The 23694-nt window shown below is 42.5% G+C and overlaps 1 protein-coding gene across 2 annotated transcripts in view; it reads right to left on the reverse strand.

Annotated features, from left to right (window-relative positions):
- Positions 1-22459, reverse strand: part of sdk (sidekick cell adhesion molecule) — a 608204-nt gene extending 585745 nt beyond the window's left edge. For both annotated transcript variants that reach the window (XM_067157341.2, XM_067157340.2), the window contains exon 1: positions 21909-22459. In XM_067157341.2, coding sequence (XP_067013442.2) covers positions 21909-22086 — 178 coding nt within the window. In that variant the 5' untranslated portion in view covers positions 22087-22459. The remainder of the gene's footprint in view (positions 1-21908) is intronic.
- Between the last annotated feature and the right edge of the window lie 1235 nt (positions 22460-23694).

Below are 23694 nucleotides of genomic sequence, written 5' to 3' on the forward strand. Positions count from 1 at the left end.
AGACCATGGAGCCACGACCCCGCTCCCCTCCCGCAAGAAAGAAAAGGTAGACCCCAGGACAACGGGGCCAGCATGTAACTCATTACTCGGTGTGATGAAATACATGGAAATGCTTGTTGATCATTCCCACCATCCTGCTTCCAGATCAGTGGCAGTGGTTTTTATTATTATAACAGGTGGTGGTGGTGGTGTTTACGGTTTTAACAGGAAGTACAACTAGGGAACCATCCTCGTCATAACTCTAATAGAGAAAAAAGGGATCCCACACTTCGAAAAATGAAGGTATCGGCCAAACGAAGACAAGGGCCACGAACGGCATGAAAATGACAGACTTCCTAGGCCTCCAGTGATCTAATATCGACGGGATCGGAAAAGAACACGAGTTGACCAAGAGAGGTCGGATAAGATAGATGAAAGTGAGGAGGCTGGCACAAGTAAGAGGACTCAGCTCCGTGGCCGCCAACCCACGCTCCCAAGTTGTGAGCCCATGGGACTCAGGCGGTAGAGCCTGGCACAGTCCGGTGGTATTTGCAGGTGTTCAAATAGGTCAGCACTGGCACATACAAGAACTGGCGGACAAAATTCCGCCACCTCGGCGACTTCGAAAAAACAATTACAAATGGGACGTTAAACCAATATATATTATGTTTGTCTACTCCTTGGTCTCGTTTCTTGGTACGAGGTCGGAGATGTGAAACGATGGCATGTTTTTACGGTCGGATGGCCTTCCATTCCTACACAACTTATCTATGTGGGAGTGCATTGTCTTCACTTGCGTACGTACAAACTGAATATATATGATGCATCATATATAAGAGTTTTGTCTGTACATTGCTCAGGGGCTGCATGGCCGAAGCGGTAAAGGCGTGCTCGGTTCGCCCGGAAGGACGTGCGTTCGAATCCCCGTCAGGAAGTCGTAAAAATTTAAGAAACGAGATTTCCACTTCCGGAGGTGCATATGGCCCTGAGGTTTACTCAGCCTACACCAAAAAATGAGTACCAGATTAATTCCTGGGGGCAAAGGCGGCCGGGCGTAGAGCTAACCACTCTACCGCATCACGTACCGAGGTTACGAATAGTGGAAAACCTTTACCTTCCACTCTTCCAAGGGCCTGTACGGAGATAGGTCTTATGGCAACGATGGGAAAGGAAGGGGCTAGGAGTGTGAAGGAAGCGGCCTTGGCCTTAATTAAGGTACATTTGCCTGGTGTGAAAATGGTATTCCGTGGTTTTCAGAGCTTCCAACAGTGGGGTTCGAATCCAGTATCTGGTTCACAAATTTTCTGATACTACTGGCGCGTAACACACTGGTTCATCATAGCATTCGAGCTATTCAGTCCCTACTCTGAGGCACTGATTATAATGAGCAGTGTGCATATTTAACGGAATAATGGCAGAGGAATGTTCATGGCTGTCTGCGGCCTGGTCATTCCAGCTCTGGAACTTTGGAATGTTAGATCGACACCTTAGTACCGTTCGTTAAAAGTGAAAATGTCAGTCTTACTGAGTATTCTGAGTATTCCGTAACAAAGCACGGGTACATCAGTTAGTATAGAATAAATTACATCTTGATGTAGACTGACAACCAAGTGTTGGACTCTCCCTGTGTGTCGCAGATTTGAACCACGTTGTACTTGTTTGTTCAAAGTACAGAACAGCAATGCCCTCAAAATGTGTTAACATTGGAACTCTAGTTCCAACAAGTGTGCCTCCTGTCAACCAGAGGGTATATGTCATTTTACCAGAATTTCTCAAAAATAGTGATTTAAATATAACTATAATTTGTGGGGGGTTTTTTACTTCTCTTATTTAATCAAAAATTTGTATTGATTTTACACATGGAAAAACATGAATTGTGAATGTTGGGCCGATGACCTAGATATTAGGCCTCTTTAAACAACAAGCACAATTTTGAATGTCGGATCACCCAGAGGGTGTGTGTTGCGAAAGAGACTGTCTTTGTCTGCCAAGAGTCGTCATATGTATATTTATTATATTTAAAAAATTGAACCGGGATAAACCCCTCCCATTGACAAGTGAAGTTAGTGTGTTCAATTCGTACAATTAAAAATCATTCGCATAAACACCAAGTTGTAGTTCCGCTCCCCCACAAAAATGTATTGTGTACACATTATTCATACTGGTACATACTAATTACTTAGTATGTTTTTAATTATTTTAATGCCAATAATAGAAGATAATCTCATTTTAGTAGCCTATTTTTATAGTCACCACGTACTAATATTAGGCGATAAAATAATGGGATTTTATTTTATTTCTTTCTTTCTTAATCAGTTTACCCTCCAGGGTTGGTTTTTCCTTCGGACTCAGCGAGAGAGTCCACATCTACCGCCTCAAGAGCAGTATCACCGGGCGAGTTGGCCGTGCGCGTAGAGGCGCGCGGCTGTGAGCTTGCATCCGGGAGACAGTAGGTTCGAATCCCACTATCGGCAGCCCCCCTGAAGATGGTTTTCCGTGGTTTCCCATTTTCACACCAGGCAAATGCTGGGGCTGTACCTTAATTAAGGCCACGGCCGCTTCCTTCCAACTCCTAGGACTTTCCTATCCCATCGTCGCCATAAGACCTATCTGTGTCGGTGCGACGTAAAGCCCCTAGCAAAAAAAAAGAGCAGTATCCTGGAGCATTAGACTTTGGGTCGGGGGATACAAGTGGGCAGAACGACCAGTACCTCGCCTAGGCGGCCTCACCTGCTATGCTGAACAGGGGCCTTGTTGAGGGATAGGAAAACTGGAACGGATAGATAAGGAAGAGGGAAGAAAGCGGTCGTTGCCGTAAGTTAGGTACCATCCCGAGGAGAAGTGGAAAACCCACGGAAAACCATTTCTGGAATGGCTGAGGTGGGAATCGAACCCGCCTCTATTGAGCTGACCTCCCGAGGCTGAGTGGACCCCGTTCCAACCCTCGTACCACTTTTCAGCTAATCACACGAACCACTACACGACAGATTTTACATTTTGAGCAGTGAAAACCCGGTACGTGGTACTGAGAAAATATGAATGTTGGTTTAGTGATATGGCAACTCCTGCTCCACAGGCAATTGAAAAGACGTGAACATTTCGTAAGACGGACATATAAGGACCATGAGCTCAAGTGGCCTATCGTAATGGAAGTGATGCCGCGTCGCAACTACCCCCTGCGTGTCCTAGCAGGCAAGGGGCAATGCCAGGCTCCTCACTTTCATCTATCCTATCCGACCTTCCTTGGTCAACTCTTGTTCTTTTCCGACCGCGATGGTATTACAGCATTCGAGGCATACGGAGTCTCATTTTAACGCCCTTCGTGGCCCTTGTCTTTCATTTTTCAAAGTGTCGCATGCCTTCCATTTTTCTCTCTGATCAGTGTTAAGAGAGGACGGTTGCCCACTTGAACTTCCTTTTAAAACAGGCATGACCAGCACCACAGAGATTACAATATTTTTGACGTTTTAGGCCATTTGTACACAATGAAGTTATTTCACATCATTGATTCATTATTTATTTACCATAAGGACAAGCCCCTGATCATGGCTGCTCAGTACAAATTACTTTTAAGAGTTACGGGATATTTGTACTGAGCCCGCCTGGTGGCGTGGTCTGACATTGTGGTTAGCTGGTTTGAGTCCCGTTGGTCGAAACAATTTTCAGCATCAGAATGTTGGTCGGCAGGATAGGTCGTATACGAGTACAATTTCTAATCACTAGATTGTGTGCTGAAAGACTAGAAATTCCAAAACTCTTTGCAGTGTTCATAAGGGGTCAGGGCATATGACGCTGTTGATGGCGATTCGTCCGTGGGATGGAGACGTTAAGCCTTCGTGTTGTGTCTCGACACCGGGTTTAATAATAATAATAATAATAATAATAATAATAATAATAATAATAATAATAATAATAATAATAATAATTTTTACGGTTTTCGGAGAAGCCCAGGTGCCAGAATTTAGTCCCACATGAGTTATTTTACGTGCCAGTAAATCTACCCACACTTCACCTCTATAAGCTGATCGGAATAATCGTATGTGAAACTCGATGGATTCGATGACAACCGGTGGAATCCATCCATCGATGTATTTACGGACACAGGCCAAGCTGCTTACTACATTTCCACGCGTCCCTACCTATATTCAAATTTATTTGAAATGAATGAATATCCACAGTCTCTTTCCAGTTATTCGACGTGGTCAGGAATGGAATGAATGAAATACGCATCTAACGGCGAGGATAGGAATTGTGCCGGCTGCCGAAGCCTGGTACAATGATTAATGACTGACAGATGAAATGAAATGATATCGGAGAGTGTTGTTGCTAGAATGAAAGATGACAGGGAAAACCGGAGTACCCGGCGAAAAAAAAAATAGCCTCGCCTCCGCTTTCTCAAGTACAAATCTCACATGGAGTGCCCGGGATTTGAACCATGTAGGCCTAACCCAGCGGTGAGATGCCAGCACGCTGCCGCCTGAGCCACGGACGTTCTTTTTAATTAATTTAATATTTCTACTTGCAATACATGATAGATGTTCCAAACTCTAGGGGTTGTAAGTAGAACGGCCCACCACGCCTTCTTTACTTCCTCATGAAACCTGCCCAGGCAGTAATGTGCGTGCTCCCAGCTCTAGGTTATTAAAATGCAGCAGCCGACAGACAGCAGCGTGTGCCATAAAAATCACGAACTTAATTACCGACACAAGTCATCATGAAGCTAAGTAAAGGACAGATTAGGGAAGGATTTATTACTCAACTTTCGTCACCTGGAGCTTCGTATCACAATCAGGTCAATGCCTGTGTACTCGCTGTGCCTATGCTTACTATTGCCCATTAACAGCAGATTCCTACCAGAGCCAACTTGCATCTAAACCTAACCTAACCCCATCACACTACAGCGCTTGAAGGGCCTTGGCTTACCAAGCGACCGCTGCTCAGCCCGAAAACCTGCAGATTACGAGATGATGTGTGGTCAGCACGACGAATCCTCTCGGCCGTTATTCTTGGCTTTCTAGACCGGGGCCGCTATCTCACCGTCTGATAGCTCCTCAATTCTAATCACGTAGGCTGAGTGGACCTCAAACCAGCCCTCAGATCTACGTAAAAATGCCTGACCTGGCCGGGAATTGAACCCCCGGGTGAGAGGCAGGCATGCTACCCCTAGATCACGGGGCCCAACTTCCATCTACACAACGGAAATACTAGCAATTCAAGCAGCTATACTTTATGGTACCTCACAACAATTCCAGAAAATACTATTCTCATCCTAACAGACTGCTTCAGCGTATTACAACGTTTAAAACGACCTGATTGGACCACAAAGACGAATAAGTTCATCCTTGACATTCTGCAATTGGTGAGAAACGCAGAACTCCGAGGAATAACAGTTCACTTCCTATGGATCAAGGGACATGCTGGAATCGAACACAATGAAAAACAAAGTAGCCAACTCCCTGATAAAAACTTTCTCCCCATTATCCAAGAAAATGGTCAACGGAATGGAATAGAGCGGACGATATTATGCGGCACTTCAAGCCAACATCCCAGACGTCACATTACATCCCTCATACGCATGCGACTCGCACACGTGTGAGTTTGACCCTCCTTGTGTCGCAGATCTGAACCACGTTGTATTTGTTTGTTCAAAGTACAGTGCTGCATGAACAGTAATGCTCTCAAAATAGACTACAACTGGAAATCCATTTCCTACCAGTGTGCCAGTTCTCCTGTCAACCAAAGAGTATATGCGATTTTAGTCCAATTTCTCGAAATATTGAACTAAATATATAATTCGTGCCTCTTTTTACCTCTCTTATTTAATGATAAATTTTTATTGATTTTAGTCATGTTCAAAAAGAAAGTGCAAATGATGAATGTGAATGTCAGAATAGACTTATTTATTTTCATCTTGTACTCCTCTGTCCATACCATTGAGCAATTTCTCCAGATCTTCTGCAGTCTCAGATAAAATAATGATGTCATCACCAAATCTCAGGGTTTCGATTTACTCTCCTTGGATTGCGACTTCCTTCCTAATTTTCGCTACATGCACAAATATATTAAATCGAAAATGTTTCAGTGTACCACGTCTACTCGCAAATGCGAAAATACTTAACTGATATTGATTTTATGTCATGGGACATGTTTGGTTATTTCATTGCATATGACCATGTATCTTCGTTATTAAATGTCAACTACCGTTTAGCTCGTATGGCATATTGACGAAGTGAATTATCTAGGCTATATAAATAAAATCGTAACGACCGTGTGTCTGTACACTGCCTATTTTGGCGAAATATCCGTACAGTTATCCGTTTCAGGTGTAATAATGACCATCTGCATATTCTTTTTAGCTTTGGTGTCTGTTTGTCAATAACTCGAAAACTACTGGATATATTTCTACCAAACTTCATATTTAGAATCCACCTGTCCTTGGGTAGGTTTTGGGGCCAATAATGTTTCTAAATCCCTGAAGTGACTGGGGGTTTATACGAAACCTAAACCGTGATTTTGCACTCCCACAAAATATACACAACCAAACTTAATGGAAATCAATTTCTAAACCTTTTTCTGTAATCTGTCTGGAAGTAGGAAAGGGGACCTGCCATAGTAACGAAAACTCCCCAAATCGATTGTAACCGCACGGTACGCAAGTGAGCATGCCGTTATCATCACAATACCGCAACCCACACTTTACATTGGAAACAACGTATGTTTCTCGGATAACGCTAAGATACATGCAATTTTAAAACAATCTTATTTACTGCATGTTCAGTCATTTACTTCGATATTCGTATACAATGTAGAATACCGTAGCGAAGCACGAGTACATTTGCTATGTAGAGCCAGTCACTAAACACTGACGAGCCCACCCCGACCTGGGAACATTAGCGCACCCATAAACTTAACTGCTGTCCGGCCTTCCTCGCGGGGACAGTTCCTGTACGTACTGCGAAATCAACAAGCAACATCTCTTGCGCCCGCTTCCCTAAGCCCTGCTAGACCCTATCATCGGGATCCTTTCAAGATGCTATTTTTACGCCTTTCATAAGGGGACGTTCACCTTCTTTCTCCGACCCTGTCGCGTTAAGACTGCGAGCTACTTTGAAAATTAAAAAAGTCGCTGTGAGAGGAAGAGCCAACTGGTATATCAAAAGCTTCAGTAACTTGACGTTCATCAGAGTGGAGATGAGTGGCCGCCGAAGACAGAGAAAGGGCATCTCAGTGCAATTTTACTGTTGATCAGCTTTATGGGTTAGGCTGCCAATATATAACAAATTCCAACTTGTACGTTTCTACCGCTTTAAAATCGTGCGATTTTCGTAGATTACAGTAACATTAATTTATTTTTATTGTTTTTGTTGGTACATATCTCGTTTTCCATGGAAAACATCTTCTGTCGTGATTTTGAATGATAGTTGAAATACACACAAAAACACAAGTAACATAGGCAAAACACAATATTAAAAGCAACTTCTCCTTAACTAGATAAAAGTTTTAAATGTCTAGAGAGTCAATGGATTCCTCTTCGTTGTCACTGTTTGGCATCTCTTGATATAAAAGATGTCTTCATGAAAAGCCACTTAAAAAGATCCTAAAATAGCAAAAAGCAAAGCAAAGTCACCTCCATACAGGCAACGAAGGCCCTTGGAGGAGTGGAAGGTAAAGGCTACCACCATTGTTAACCTCGGCACATGATGGGGTAGAGTGGTTAGCTCTACGCCCGACCGGCTTTGCCTCCAGGAATTAACCTGGTACTCATTTTTGGTGTAGGCTGAGTGAACCTCAGGGCCATATGCACCTCCGGAAGTGGAAATCTCAGTTCTTAAATTTTACGACTTCCTAATGGGGATTCGAACCCACGTCCTTCCGGGCGAACCGAGCACTCTTTACCGCCTCGGCCAGGCAGCCCCTGATCCTAAAATAGAGGGATCTTAAAATTTGTTAATAAATAATTAAAAGAGTAGTGTTCTTGTAACATTCATCCTTGGGGTGATGGAAAGGGGAATTTTCTCGCCAGATGAAGTGGACTAGATGGAAAGCGAACAAACAGAACGCGGCGCCATTTTAGCTAATATCGATAGCGCATCAAGGTCTAATACTGAAGATGGTGTCGACATCTTCATGTATATATGAGCATCGGCTACAAGTGACGGTATAACTCCAGATAAGGCTCGCAAGGAGTCGTACCCAAGTGAACGCTGATTGTTCAATTTATGTCGTGGTTTCTCGTGGCTATTACATCGATAACCTAAACCTTCGTTTGGTTATGGTTATATATTGGTGTTCTGTGGTTATTGGCTGGTTTTGGCGCCAGTTTTTCTGCGTTATGTTCCTTGTTTACTGCACTACTACACAGTAAGCACTGTTTGGGGTTTATATTTGCGCCAAGACCAGATTTGTGCCTATTAAATGAAGAGCCTTACAGCAGTGAGTGTGATTTAAGAATTATTATGAAGAACAGAGATACTGAACTGGTTTATATCACAGAGGTAAGCAACTGATTTTCAATTTGTATGTCTGGCGCAATTTTCTGATTTGTCTAGCCCTGTCCTAATCTAATATTCCTTGCATCATCTGACTTCGTTCGACTGAGCTCCGTTACTTTTGTTTTGCATTTGTGTCGATTACATTCAGCAATTTCTCCAGAACGTCTGCAAACTCAACATAAAATAATATCACAGCCAAATCTCAAGAGTTTGGATTTCCTGTCCTTGGTCTGTGATTCCCTTTCCAAGTTGCTCTATCGCCTGTTCTGTATAACAGGCTTCTTTTTCATGTAGGCCTACAGTTTTTCAATACAGCTAATATCAAGTTTTGGTCCCCTTGCATTGCGCTCTACTGATATCCCTGAACTTTTAAAAGTTACTGAGTTTCAAGACATTTTTCCGTAATGTTCACATAAAGAGAAGTCGAAGTGAGGTTTTCGAGCAGCTAATTCGAGAAAAATGCTATGTGTGAGGTCAAGGACCATAACTAGGGCAAGTTCCATCAGATTACGGAATATTTGAGCGACTTGCTTATCTCGCGGACAGCCAATCAATTACCGCTAAATTGATTACACGAGCCGAGGGATGCAACCCTCATATATAACGGATGAAGGGTCAACTTGCTAATTATAAGTTATCGTGTAAGCTTGCTAACACTCGCCTCAAATATCTCCGCATCTGTTAAAGATATCAACATTTATTTTAAACACTGAGATTTGCAGATGCTTTTGTTATGTTATCGGGGTCTACGGAAAATCTGGAGGCAAAGCTGAATGTATGGGTAGTCTTGGGGAAGAGAGTACAAAATGAAAGGCAAAACAAAAGTAAAGGAGTAGAGTCGAACAAGGTCAGCTGTTGTTATAGGAAATGTATGTATTAGGCCTAGATTAGGAAACGAAGTCTTAAAGAAATAAAAACCTCCAGCCACTGAAGTAGGCGGGTGAGGAAAATTGCGCTGCTGTCAGATATGGCAATGGCGAAGCGACAGACGGTCGAGAGTCTCTAACCACGTATTGACAATGTTGACCGTGCAATGGTGCCCAGTCGAAGCCGGTCCGCTTCAGCTCCACGTATTCTTTAAAATAGTTCTTTTTCTGTATTGCGCAGTCCAGTATTTAAAGTTATATCGTAAACCTTAAACAAATATATATATAATAACATGTCCTGACTGACTCATTCATCATAGCCGAGCCAAAACTACTGGGCATAAAGAAATGAAATGTTGAGGATACATTAACTGTCTTACTAATAAAAAGTCCTTATACAGTTGTTTAACACTTGTATAGTTATACAGTGAATAAACCCTGTATAAGCGTTTTATATTCTTCTTACTAATAAACGTGGTATACGCATTGTATTACTATACAGCACGTATACACTCGTTCCAAGGCGTAGGAATCTCTTCCTGCAGTTCACTGACGTATTTCGCGCGTTCACCGCCTTTATGATCGCTTCTGCTGGTTATCTACGAGCAAAACTTTCCGGAATGTCGCGCAGTAGCACGGCATATCGAAAAGGCAGCGGCAACACAAAGTAAGACAGCTGGAAATTGGCTTATACTGATATCAACATTTCTTCAGCTTGCTTGTGTAATGAACGCCAAAAAATAAATGGAAAAGCTTAAGAAAAGATCAATGGCTCCTAACTGGGATAGTACGCAATTGTAATTGAATTGGCGAGATGAAAAGTGTACACATTCCAAAATCCTTAGTTTTCAGGAGAAAGGAAAAACTGTTTTGTAGCTAAATGAAAGGTTTGATCAAAAACGTTTCTATAGGCATTTATACATCATATTTCTGCGTATTCAAGTACAAAGTATGGAAATCATATTACGTACGGTTTTCAAATTATACCATTTTTTATGTCGAGGAATATGTCCCCTTTTAGGGTACTCAAATTTGATAAAGCTCTTTGTAGAGGCAGATAATGTATAATGAACTCGCAATTTCACACATTAGCACATTATTACACAAAAATACGCCCAACCATCATTTATTTTATAGTCATTCATTGTCATTCCGTCTCTTTAAAGTGTTTTGCTTTACGAAGATGTCTAGCCTCCATAACCTCTGAATGGTGTATGTCTTCTATGTTTAAAATATCGTGAAGATCATCAACGTTATCGTCCATTCTTTCAACGTGTGTTCAATGTTATATGGATAAGTCGAATATTTTACCACGATTATATTACTGTAGACAATAAATACCACGAAAATAAACTGCTCACTCGTTTCTTTTTCCGCTACTCGCTGCTGTACAGCGCGTATACAACGCTCCTGGTCTGTATAAGCAATTCAATGAATAACTATAACAGATGTATACACAGGAGGCTTATACGCGGTTTATTAGTAACGAATTTCACATAAACGGTGTATAAACTTTGTATAAAAGTTATACACCGTTTATTAGTAAGACGGTTATATTACAGTGTAGGTCCTCACTAAGGAACGATTTTTGGATATTCCGTCGCTAAGAGGTGAAAAGGACGATGCATTTTTAAAATGAGTATCTCTATATCTCAAAAACTTAACAGTTTATTAAAGACGCAGAAATTGGTTCATGGAATCTCCTTTAAAAAGATATAGAAACATGCACTTAGTATATCTCAACAATTTAAATGTTACAGACGTAAAAATTACTATTTGGAATCTCTTTTAAAAATAAAGAAGCAAGCAATTTTTTGTTTTCGGAAAATTCACTTAAAGGGGGGAGGGTGGAGGGGTTGGAAAGAAATGAAGAAGGAGTTGAATTCTTTTTATGAGTATAGAGAAGATATTACAGACGTGGAAATAAGGTATTACGAACCTCCTTTAAAAATAAAGGACACGTATTTCTTTTCGACTTAAGAGAGGAGTGTACAGTTCAATCTCCCATGTCCTGCTCGTCTTAGCCACACAACGCAATATCACAAACGTGGTTTACCAAGAGGTTCTGCGGTAAATGAAGCTAAATTTTTCGGTGAGTATTTATACTTTAGGGATCTTCAGGTACTGTCTCAGTGCAGTACGGAGGAACGATTACTGTTATCAAATTACGAAATTCACGCGAGCGAAGCAGCGGGCAACAGCCAGTATTTTCATAAAAGTTATCCCAATAATGCGTAATCCGAAAGTATTTGTCGTGTCCTGTGGCCTGCACTGACGCGCGCGACCCGAACGACCTCAGGTAGCGACATTTATATGACCACTTTCAGGGCCATTTTCCAGGAAAACTAGAAGACCCATGTTTCAGATAAATTAAGATAGAAGATTTTCTACATTTTCCCCGCAGACAACATTTATTGGATGAAGAAACAAAAACGTGGCCGCTTACTGGCAATTTCTATACATGATTTTGCGGATTTAAGTTTACTTGTTCAGGTTATTATTCTCAATCATTATTTTAATTGCTTTATGTGGAAAATAGTTATACCGCTGAAATCAGCAGTCTTCCCTGAAGGTTGTAGTATAATTCGTTTTGTAATATTGTACGAAGTAACACCAGGAGCTTGGGAGAGAACAAACTGCTTTGTGCTCAGAAATTATGTGTTCAGAGCGCAATTTCTGTGGCGTGCCTAATTTGTTGACCGCAGGTTCCTTTGGAAATAGGATAACTGATGATGGCAGAAGGAAGGTGCACATAAAATCCAGAGCAACAAAAGCAAGGTGTCTCTATTATGGTCTGGGGTGCATTTTCCTGGTATGTTGTTCTGGAAGAGACTTTGAATGGTACGCGGTATGTTGAGCTGCTCGGAAATCCATCTCCACCCATTTTTGGCCTTCCTGCGCCCAGACGGTCCTGCGGTGTTTCAAGATGATAACGCGCCGCCACATCGCTCCCACGTCGCCCGGGAATGGTTCCAGAAATATGCAGCGGAGGTCCAACGACTGCCATGGCCACCCACGAACCCCGATATGAACCCTATCGAGCATTTCTGGGATGTCCTGGAACGCAGGCTCCGTGCCATGGATACTGCACCCACGAACAGACCAGCATTGGCGGCCGCTCTGCAAACAATTTGGTGTCAGCTGCGTCCAGAGGACTACCAGGGACTTGTCGACTCACTTCCACGGCGTCTCACTGCAGTTCGCAGGGCCAGAGGAGGCCCCACACGCTATTAGGTGACTATCCCATGACATTTGCTAAGTCAGTGTGGAACCATGGTATTTCTAATGTTGCGGTACTAATCAAAAGTAGCGGGCGAGTTGGACGTGCGGTTAAAAGGCACACGGCTGTGAGCTTGCATCCGGGAGATAGTGGGTCCGAATCCCACTGTCGGCAGACCTGAAGATGGTTTTCCGTGGTTTCCCATTTTCCCACCAGGCAAATTTTGGGGCTGTACCTTAATTAAAGCCACGGTCACTTCCTTCCAACTTCTAGGCCTTCCCTATCCCATCGTCGCCATAAGACCTATCTGCGTAGGTGCGACGTAATGTTGGGTATTCAGCCCGAAGGCTGGTCTGATCCTCCACAGCTATGCCAACAGCTGTCATAGATAGCCTAGGCATCACTGAAGAAGCGTACTAGGGAAATGAGGAGTGAGGTAGTTTCACGTTGCTTTCCTCACCGAGGCAGAAGTTGCTCACATATCAGTCTGCCAAGCCCACTGAAATGCACGCACCAACCGACCCTATGAGTGATATTTTCATACCATTCATAGCAGGGACTGGCTGCATAAGGAATGGTATTACTAGCATCGCTCATACCTCAGTCACTTTCATATTGTCAAAGCCAAGGATGAGACTGAGACAGGTCAATGAAAGTAACAAATTTATTCTAGCCCATACCAGAAGACATAGTGCACTGTAAACACTACATCTAGCCAGTAAAGGCATGGTGCCACGTAAAGGCACTAGCAAAAAAAATCAAAAGTAACGTAGACTCCGGTGTTAGTCACAAGTAATGCACGTCGCAAGGTAACGCAGACCTACGCCGCCACTGATAGGCAACTCCTCACCTAGGTGTACTAATCACAAGGACCCGATATTCCCATGGTGTACCTAAAACAGTGGCTACTAATCACAAGTAATAGGGGAAGAGAGGTGGTGGTATACGTTTTACTTTAATTGTTACGATTTGCTTTACGTCACATCGACACAGAGAGGATGGGATAGGAAAGGGCTATTAGTGGGTAGAGAGCGACAGTCGTCTTAGTTAAGTTACAGCCTGATGTGAAAATGGGAAACCATGAAAAACCTATAATAAAAAATAATGTTACTTCAACTTGCTTTACGTCCCACTAACTAACTACCTTTACGGTTTTCGGAGACGCCGAGATCCGGAATTTTTCCCGCAGGAGTTCTTTTACGTGCCAGTAAATCTACTGACTCGATGCTGACGAATATGAGCGCCTTCAAATACCACCGGACTGAGCTAGGGTCGAACCTGTCACCCTGGGGTCAGAAGGCCAGCGCCTCAACCGTATGAGCCACTCAAACAAACAAATAAACTTGAGGGCTGCTGACAGTGGGGTTCGAACCCACTATCTCCCGCAGCTACATGACCCAAACCGCGCAGCGACTTGCGCCTGGATTTAATTTCAAACCTCTCTGCAGTCTTCATGTGCACGCTGTTGACACTGATTTGTCCGTCGGATGGAGGCGTTAAGCTTTGAGCAGACAGACTGGTGTTATTCCACAGGAGTACGCTACGTACCAACACAGGGTTTCACACACTCACCATCAACTTACACAGACACGCGAAAGTCAACCACGGGCGTCAAATGGAAATACCTGCACCAGTGAGCAGAACACATTCTCGGACACTCCCGGCACTAAAAGCCATACTCTAAATGAATATGATTATTATTCTTATTTCTTGATTCGTTATGCCCACGAGTGCGCTTGAACTTATTAGCACAATTTTGTTTTTTTCTTCTATTCCCAATATCTCTTCATCCTCTCGCTGTGTTGCTCTTTACGTTGATTAGTCTATCCTATATTTAGTCGGGTGAGCTTTACAGAAAATTTGTGTTTGTAAATTAAAATTCTGAATTTTCTATCATGAATGTTTCTTCATTAATACCAATTTCATTTAGGTCTCCAGTGATTTGTTTTAGCCAATTATTGTGGTTTTTCCCTGATAAGGCTAAGTTTAAAATTTTCTTTATTGGCTTGTTATTATCCATTCTGCGTATAACTGAGCATAAAATAGTACGGTAATCTTCGTTTCCTGATTGTATCCGTGATTTCTTCTGTAACTTGATAGATTCCATGTGATTTCTTTTTCTTTCAAATTCCATGCGCCTCGTTAACTGTTACTGTCGGTCCCAAGCCCGGATAGAGGAGGATGGTTGACGTCAGGAAGAGCATCCGGTCGTAAAACTTACTGCCAAAAACCCAAACAACAGCCAGAATACATCTTGATGCAACCTCTAGGGCTCTAAACCTTAGTTGTAATTTTGAGATCGACTACGGATGATCTCCCCATAACCTTCAACTGATTACTATGATGGAACAAACAGCTAACAAGGCCTCTACCCCAGGCTCCAGTAGATATACTAGATTTTCTCAGTCATCGGATTCTGGAGGACCGAGAACATCATGCGGGAATGTTTCAGAGCTTCCCAAATCTTTCAAACCGAAATGCAAGCACTTCATAGCAACTTTAAGTATCAGAACATTACTCAAAATTGGAAAACTGAAAACAGATGTAATGGACAAACTTGACATTCAAATTCTAGCATTACAAGAAACTCGATATAGAGATCAAGGAATCACTCTGAATCAGGAAATTACAGATTCTACAAAGGACTGCCGATAATATACACATCCAATGAAGCTCCATAATTTGACACAGCATTCGCACTCAGAAAAATTACCGATTCCGTGCTAAATTTTACATCTTCTTCCGAAAGAATTTCACTTCTTTCGATTAAATCGGGAAATAAGGCATATACATTAATCAATGCACACGCTCCCACAAACAACTCTAATATAAAAGATCCGCAAAAGGTATATGATTTTTTTTTTTTTTTAGCAAGTTGCTTTACGTCGCACCGACACAGATAGGTCTTGCGGCGACGAAGGGACAGGAAGGGGCTAGGAGTGGGAAGGAAGCGGCCGTGGCCTTAATTAAGGTACAGCCCTAGCATTTGCCTGGTGTGAAAATTGGAAACCACGGAAAACCATATTCAGGGCTGCCGACAGTAGGGTTCGAACCTATTATCTCCCGAATACTGGATACTGGCCGCAGCTATCGAGCTCGGTAAGGAACTACTAGAGGAAGTAACGAACAAAGTGCTGATGGGAGACTTTAATGCACAAGTTGGTACAGAAGAGAACAGTGGGATTGTATCCAGCACATAAACAGACAAACCAAAATGTGTATGTTTAGTCCTCAGCCCGAAGGCTAGTTGGATCCTCAACAGCTCCGCCATCAGCTGTCATAGATGGCCTAGGCATTCCCTGAAGAGGCGTACTAGGGAAATGAGGAGTGAGGTAGTTTCCCGTTGCTTTCTTCACTGAGCCAGAAGTTGCTATTACATATCAGTCTGCCAATCCCACTGAAATGCATGCACCAAGCGACCCTATGAGCAATATTTTCACACCATTCATAGCAGATTAATACTGTAGACTTTTGCCAAACGTTTGATTTCAAAATGATGTCAACACACTTTCTGGCACTACCCAGCAAGAAGAAAACATGGATATCCCCCAATCATCAGCAAGGCCAATGTGACATTGATCATATAACAGTTCTGCAGGACTAAATTTCGGCACCTCGGCGTCTCCGAAAAATCGAAAAAGTAGTTAGTGGGACGTAAAGGCAATAACATTATTATTAGTTTTAAAATTGCAGCTAGCCTCGCAGTCTACAAGTAACGAGTCTGCCTAGTACCTGGAGGCCCCAGATTCGATTCTCGGCCAAGTCAGGGATTTTTTACCCGGTTCTGATGGCTAGTTCGAGATCCACTCAGGGAAGGTCAGCAGTCAGTGAAGCCAAATAAAGCCAAACTGAGAACTGTTAGAACACCAAGAATTGATCCTGAAATCCTTAAATTAAATTCAGATATATTTCTTGGGTGCCTTTGCTGGCGGGACCTAGTGTTTACAGTGCACTATGTCTTCTGGTATGGGCTAGAGCAATATTGTTACTTTCATAGATCTGTCTCTGTCTTATCCTTGGCTTTGACAAAATGAAAGTGACTGACGTATGAGTGATGCTAGTAATGCCATTCCTTCTTCAGCCACTCCCTGCTATGAATGGTGTGAAAATATCGCTCATAGGGTCAGTTGGTGCATGCATTTCAGTGGGCTTGGCAGACTGATATGTAATAGCAACTCTGGCTCGGTGAGGAAAGCAACGGGAAACTACCTCACTCCTAATTTTCCTAGTACGCCTCTTCAGTGATGCCTAGGCCATCTATGACAGCTGATGGCAGAGCTGTTGAGGATCCAACCAGCCTTCGGGCTGAGGACTAAACATACACATACATATTTCTTGGATATATACCAGCTAATTGGAATGACTTCAAATATTCAATACGTACGGCATCACAAAAGACTGGGCATGCCACCAGGAAGAAGAAAACATACATGATGAAATGGCACGTGTGACAAAGCAATTGATCATTGATGGAACACTTACAAATCAGAAATCAATTCGCAGGAATTCCTTAAAATTCAAAAACAAACATCGAAAATCACTAGAACAGAAAAGAGTAAATATGAACTTACCAGACTGTTAGAAATTGATCAAGAGTTCAAGAAAAAATAAGATGATGATTATTATTATTATTATTATTATTATTATTAAATAATTCGAATATTATTTGCCAAGAAAGAAAAAATAATGAATGCATACACATATTTGTTATGACTTTCAGCATTCCGCCAGCAAGCCTCTGGATTAACCTAACTTCTTCACAACCCTCTATTTGTAACTAGTCTGGTCCCATACCTCTTGTCTTTAAATCATTAGAAACCGAGTCCAACCTTGGCCTGCCTCTACTTCTCTTACCCTCCATGAACGAATCTCCTAGGTGAGTGTTTCTTAGCCACGGACCAGTCCCGGGATCAGTTATACCGGGCTGCGAGATATTTACCAGGAATTTGTCATTTTACTTTTCGACGCATTTTTCACGAACTTTTTTATGGTGCAAATAGTCTTAGAAGAATAATTTACTGGGCGAGTTGGCCGTGCGGTTAGGGGCGCGCAGCTGTGAGCTTGCATCCGAAAGATAGTGAGTTCGAACCCCACTGTCGGCAGCCCTGAAGATGGTTTTCCGTGGTTTCCCAATTTCACAGCAGACAAATGCTGGGGCTGTACCTTAATTAAAGCCACGGTCGCTTCCTTCCCATTCCTAGGCCTTTCCTATCCCGTCGTCGCCATAAGACCTACCTGTGTCGGTGCGACGTAAAGCAAATAGCAAAAAAAGAATAAATTTCGTGACTCTAGATCTGCCTGTCTGTTAGGTCATGAGCCCAGAGGCTGGTTGGATCCTCAAATAGCACCACCAAAGGCTATGCAGTTATAGAAAAACCACAAAACTCAATGGCAGCACCAACATGAGGCATACTAGGCAAGACGAGGAGTGAGGTAGTTTGGCACTGCTTTCCTCACTGGGCCAGGCACAACTAACCCTATGAGCAACACCTTTCATGACACTCAGACAGCACAACCCATACCCCAGAAGCTTCCATATAATGCCATGGATGAAACTGGGACTTCGGTGGAAGCTACACTTTACTCTGGCCTGTACCAAGAGATGGATACAAAAGTACTGCATCCATCAAGACATGACAGCAGGCAGAACTCTCTATATAAGCGTCTAAAATGAAACATTTGTGTAGTAAACGTCAATGACCGTGCCACTTATTTTTGAAGAATCGGAAATTTTCAGGAACACAAATCTGTCAACATTCGGGAAAGGCAAATGCCGCTGTATTCCGCCGGTAATTAAAAATATATATATATATATATATATATATATATATGCGTAGAAGCCGATTACAGAAACGGGCGGTGAATCTTGTTCTCAAAACCGAACGAAATACTGTAACATGTTTGCTGGAAACGTATTTCCGAGTAAATCTGTTGGAACTGGGCCATCGTCTCATCGGAAAATAATTTTCTGGACAGCAGTTTCTCAAAGACTGAGAACTGCTGCAGAATAACCTATCCTCCTCCATTCGCCTCACTGCAGCCGGTTTATGTGTACAGATACATTAATCGAGTTCATTCCTAACGTAGCCTTTATGGCCGCATTCCGAGTACCCTCCTGCCACTGTTCTCACCTGTTCTTACCACCGATCATTCTCGCTACTTTCATGTCGGTTACTTCTAAATTATAAATAAGATATAAGTTCACCTAGCTTTCACTGCCGTACAGTAAAGTCAGTCTAAATACAGACCGGTGCAAATATAGTTTTACGAAGTTGGCGGTGCGATTATGGGCTTGCATTCGGCAGGTAGAGGGTTCGAATTCCACAGTCGGTAAGTCTGAAAGAAAATTTTCCATGGTGTCCCATTCTGATACCAGACAAATGCTGAGGCTGTACCTTAATTAAGGTTACGGCCGCTACCTTCCCAACCCTTCCCATGCGTTGCCAAAAACATTGAATGTTTCACTGCGGCATTAAACGGAAAAAAAAAGAAGAAAAAAATACATTTTTGTCCGGCAGCTGATTTCTGCTTACAGAATTCAGCAACAATGAACTTAAAATAGCTATTTAACTGGTGAATACTACTATGTACTAGGGGGTGGGGGCTAGAAATACATAGGCACAGCGAACCCTCTGTGATGAGAAAGATTACAGTGAAATGTACAACGAAGGGTTACGAGATAAATTAAATTATTTTTAGTTTTTAAATCGCTGAGTGGCTCAGACGATTGAGGCGCCGGCCTTCTCACCCGAACTTGACAGGTTCGATCCCGGCTCAGTCCGGTGGTATTTGAAGGTGCTCAGATGCGTCAGCCTCATGTCGGTAATTTACTAGCACGCAAAAGAACTCCTGCGGGACTAAATTTCGGCACCTCGGCGTCTCCAAAAATCGAAAAAGTAGTTAGTGGGACGTAAAGGCAAGAACATTATTATTAGTTTTAAAATCGCAGCTGGCCCCGCAGTCTACTGGTAACGGGTCTGCCTATTACCCGGAGGGCCCAGGTTCGATTCTCGGCCAAGTCAGGGATTTTTTACCCGGTTCTGAAGGCTAGCTCGAGATCTACTCAGCCAATGTGAGAAGAATACTGAGGAGTTATCTGACGGTGACATAGCCGCCCCGGTCTAAGGCCTTCGGGCTTGTTAAGTACCATTCATTTGTTTCTAAAGGACAGTCTGGAACAATGTGTAAGAAGATGTATAATTTCCCATTCTACGACAGCCATTGTGTAAAAAAAAAAAAAAAATTAAAAAAAATAAAGGAGCATCCTCATTTACACACCGCTGGTGGAGGAAAGGCATCCCGTCGTAAAACTGGGATTAGTCTATACAAAACCGAGCAACGAGCAAGTAGTAACTGTTACCTTCCACTCGCGTGATAGCGGGTTCGAATCCCAGTGTCGGCAGGCCTAATTTTTTTTTCTACTGGCTTTACGTCGCACCGACACAGATAGGTGTTATGGCGACGATGGGATGGGAAAAGAGCTAGAAGTGGGAAGGGAGTGGCCGTGGCCTTAATTACGGCACAGCCCCTGCATTTGCCTGGTGTGAAAATGGGAGACCACGGAAAATCATCTTCAGGGCTGCCGACAGTGGGGTTCGAACCCACTATCTCCCGGATGCAAGCTCACAGTTGCGCGCCCCTGACCGCACGGCCAACTCGCCCGGTTAAAAATGGTTTATCCCCCTCACCAACTACATATGCAATAATGAGCAACTCCGTGAGTGAATGGTCACTGTAGCGGCCTTCGGTTCAGAGGAGCCCGGGTTCGAATCCTGACAGGGTTGGAGAATTTAACCATGCGTGGTTAATTCTTCTTGCTCGGGGTTTGTGTAATTGGGTTGATAGAAATGGCGTATGGCTTTTCTATCTTAATACCACACCACGGCGATGACCAAAGATACACAAAAAACAGAGTGAATGCATCCCTCCACACAAACTACTGACGCCAAGGCAGGGCGGAAGTGGTAGGCCCTGGTAGTCTTTGACAGTAGCCACATCAATTGACGGTAATGCAAAGTACTCAAATACGCCAACCTCGTCAAGGTAAATTTACCGGCATATAAAAGAACTCCAGCGAGATAAAATTCCGGCACTTCGGCGTCTCCGAAAACTTTAAAATAAGTTGTCGGACCATAAAGGCAATAACATGACCTTTTATCTATGTTCATGGTGGACAGGGGGGTGTTCGAAAACAGGTCACCTCTGCAGGGAAACCACAAAATATTTTCTCACAAAGAACTCTGAGTAAGCGACTCTGACGATTGATACCTTATGATGAAATCCGAACAAAGCATCCCACAAGAAGATAAGACAGGAGAACAGAGGATCTGATCTCGGCACTAGCTCCGAGGAAAGTAGCCTACAGGGACAAATTCTAAATCTCGTGATAAAATACCGGTACTTTCAGAAATACACGTCTCATTCGCTAACACTAGCAAAACAGCAAGTGTGAGGACAGATACAGGTTTTCACGACAAAAGAAACCCTTCGCACAATCCATATAGAGGTCTGCCTGAACAGTCATTTCCATGCGTGAAAACAAGCACATTATGTTCATCTACCAGAAAAAAAAAAAAAAGATAACTAGAGAGAAACAACTTTATTTAGCATATATACAAATAAAGCGAAGCGGCTCCACGCAACGGATGCATTTGTAAAATAGCATACCGGTCACTTTTAAAGTATAGCAGTACCGTAGTTATTATTCTTATTGTACATTCATGCAGTTCAAAAACCAACGCAGTATTTGGTGTCAAAAATATTTAATTGCCATAAATGACTGAATTCATCAGTAAATATCTAGAAATGGTAACCAGTTCTCGCTCAACCACACGAAACTTCTTTGAAAAACGTCAAATTCACTTGTTCTGAAAAAAAATATCCGAGTATATCCCCAAATGTTTTCTTGAATTTCTGATTTAACTAATAATCTATAACCAAGCTATAAACAAAAGCTAATTCTAATAATGATAGTGAAAAAGATAACATTGTCGGCGCGCACAGTGCGGGGGTTTAAACAAGCTCCATTGTTTTACTAGCACCGGACTTTATGTGGCAGAACTACGTGGACATCAGAGGGTCTTAACGAAGCAAATGCAAACAAAAAGACAAACAAATAATCACGGAATAAATTTGGAAATGTGAAAGGAAAAAAATACATAAACTGGTTTTAAGAAAATGAAATACGAACTGAACACACAATGAAACTCCAGGTGACCACCAGAATGGAATAACAGCAAGTTTATAAGTTAACAGCGAAATATTAAGATTTGTGATTTGCGGCAGGTCCGTGCTTCATGAGTCAAAAACAAATAATTTATAAAGAATTGGTAGCAAAGCGCCTTCTCTTACCTGCTGAACAGAATGGCGAGAAGATGATGGAGACGAGCATTGAACACAGGAACAGGTGGTTGTGCATGGTTTGTATCCGAGGTTTGCGAGTCCGTTGTCGATAATTCAACCTTTCATTCTCCTCCATAGCAAAGCCAAGACGCGCTGTTCTGCACCAGAACATGACGAAAGACACCATTCACACAGAGAACACACCTGACATAAGCGTGTGTGTTAAGTTACTTCAATAATTATTTACACGAACACTCATAAATAATAATTATTTGATTTCCATCTTCAATACTTTAACTCACACACATTAGATCATCACTCGTGGACACACGGCAAAACACAAACCGAACACCTCAACTGACATTAACAAGATCTTCTCCACAGGTAACATAGAGGAATGTTTTAAACTATCACAAAATATATCGTCAGGAGAATTACCAAACAAGAATGGATACAGCATGATGATAGGTTTAATACGAATTTTAATTTATCTTAAACAAAACCCCGCACAACAAAGCAAAGAATTAATTACAGCAACCACTTTCTCCCACGACTTCACTTCGTTCGTCCGGTTCTCTCCGTGGAATGCCATATGCCGAGCGTCAAAACAGTTTAAAAGTTTGTGCGCATGCGCGCGCGCTCCAGCCTGTCTGGAGGGGGGAAAGCTACCTACGTGCAGCAAGACAAATAAAAAATAAACCTTACCTTCTCTTTGTGGGAACAAGACGAGCGAGTTCAAATCCGATGAACGAGAAAACTGCACTCAATAAGCAAGATAATTCTAACATCCCTGCACTACAAGATTAGGGTTGCCACCTGGTTAGAACTCGCGACACCACAGCGTCCCTTTTTTAAAAAGAAGAGCATTAAACATGCACTTGTATTATCCACTCTATCTTCTACTAGAAATAAATCACGGCCCCAAATGCTAATATTAAAGTTTAATTTTGTACGGTCGTGGTGGAACAATGGACTCAATTTTGCATCTTCGAAAATTTCACCTGCTAAATTTCTGAATCTATGATTTTGACCATATTTTGTCCAATTGGTCCGCATTGACTGCTACAAATATATCTTGTCAATACTCACATTTATTATTTACATAGTTATCGTGCGGTCAGTAACGTAACCAAGATCGGCCGATGGGAGGAGGGGGTTATAGTTACAAAATCGTGACAGAACTGTGGTGCGTGTTATAAGAACACTGATACAAGCGAATTATGTTGATATTCAGGCTGCAGTACACTACGAAATATTACATTAAAATACACAACAAGGATAATCAAGGTGGTGGTGGTGGTTACTGTTTTAAGAGGAAGTACAACTAGGCAACCATCCTCTATTAACACTAATCAGAGAGAAAAAAGTGGAAGGGATCCGACACTTCGAAAAATGAAGGTATCGGCCGAAGGGAGACAAGGGCCACAAAGGGCGTCAAAATGAAAGACTCCCTAGAATTCGCAAACCTAATACCGTCGGGTTCGAAAAGAACAAGAGTTGACCAAGGGAGGTCGGATAGGATAAATGAAAGTGAGCAGCCTGGCACAAGAGGGAAGCAATGTCAGGACTCAGCTAAGGGCCCCGTGGTCGCCAACCCACGCTTCCTAGTTACGAGCCCCTGGGCCCCTTTTAGTAGCCTCTTGCGACGGACAGGGGATACCGTGAGTTTTATTCTACCGCCATACCCACAGGGGGATACGATCAAGGTCAACAGTTTACAGCAATCTTCAGTTTACAATCTAAAATCCAACTTTCGAGGTTTCTTAGAAAACAGATTCAGCAGATCTGTTGGTTT

Source organism: Anabrus simplex, chromosome 13, assembly GCF_040414725.1.
Source record: "Anabrus simplex isolate iqAnaSimp1 chromosome 13, ASM4041472v1, whole genome shotgun sequence".
Taxonomy (NCBI): domain Eukaryota; kingdom Metazoa; phylum Arthropoda; class Insecta; order Orthoptera; family Tettigoniidae; genus Anabrus; species Anabrus simplex.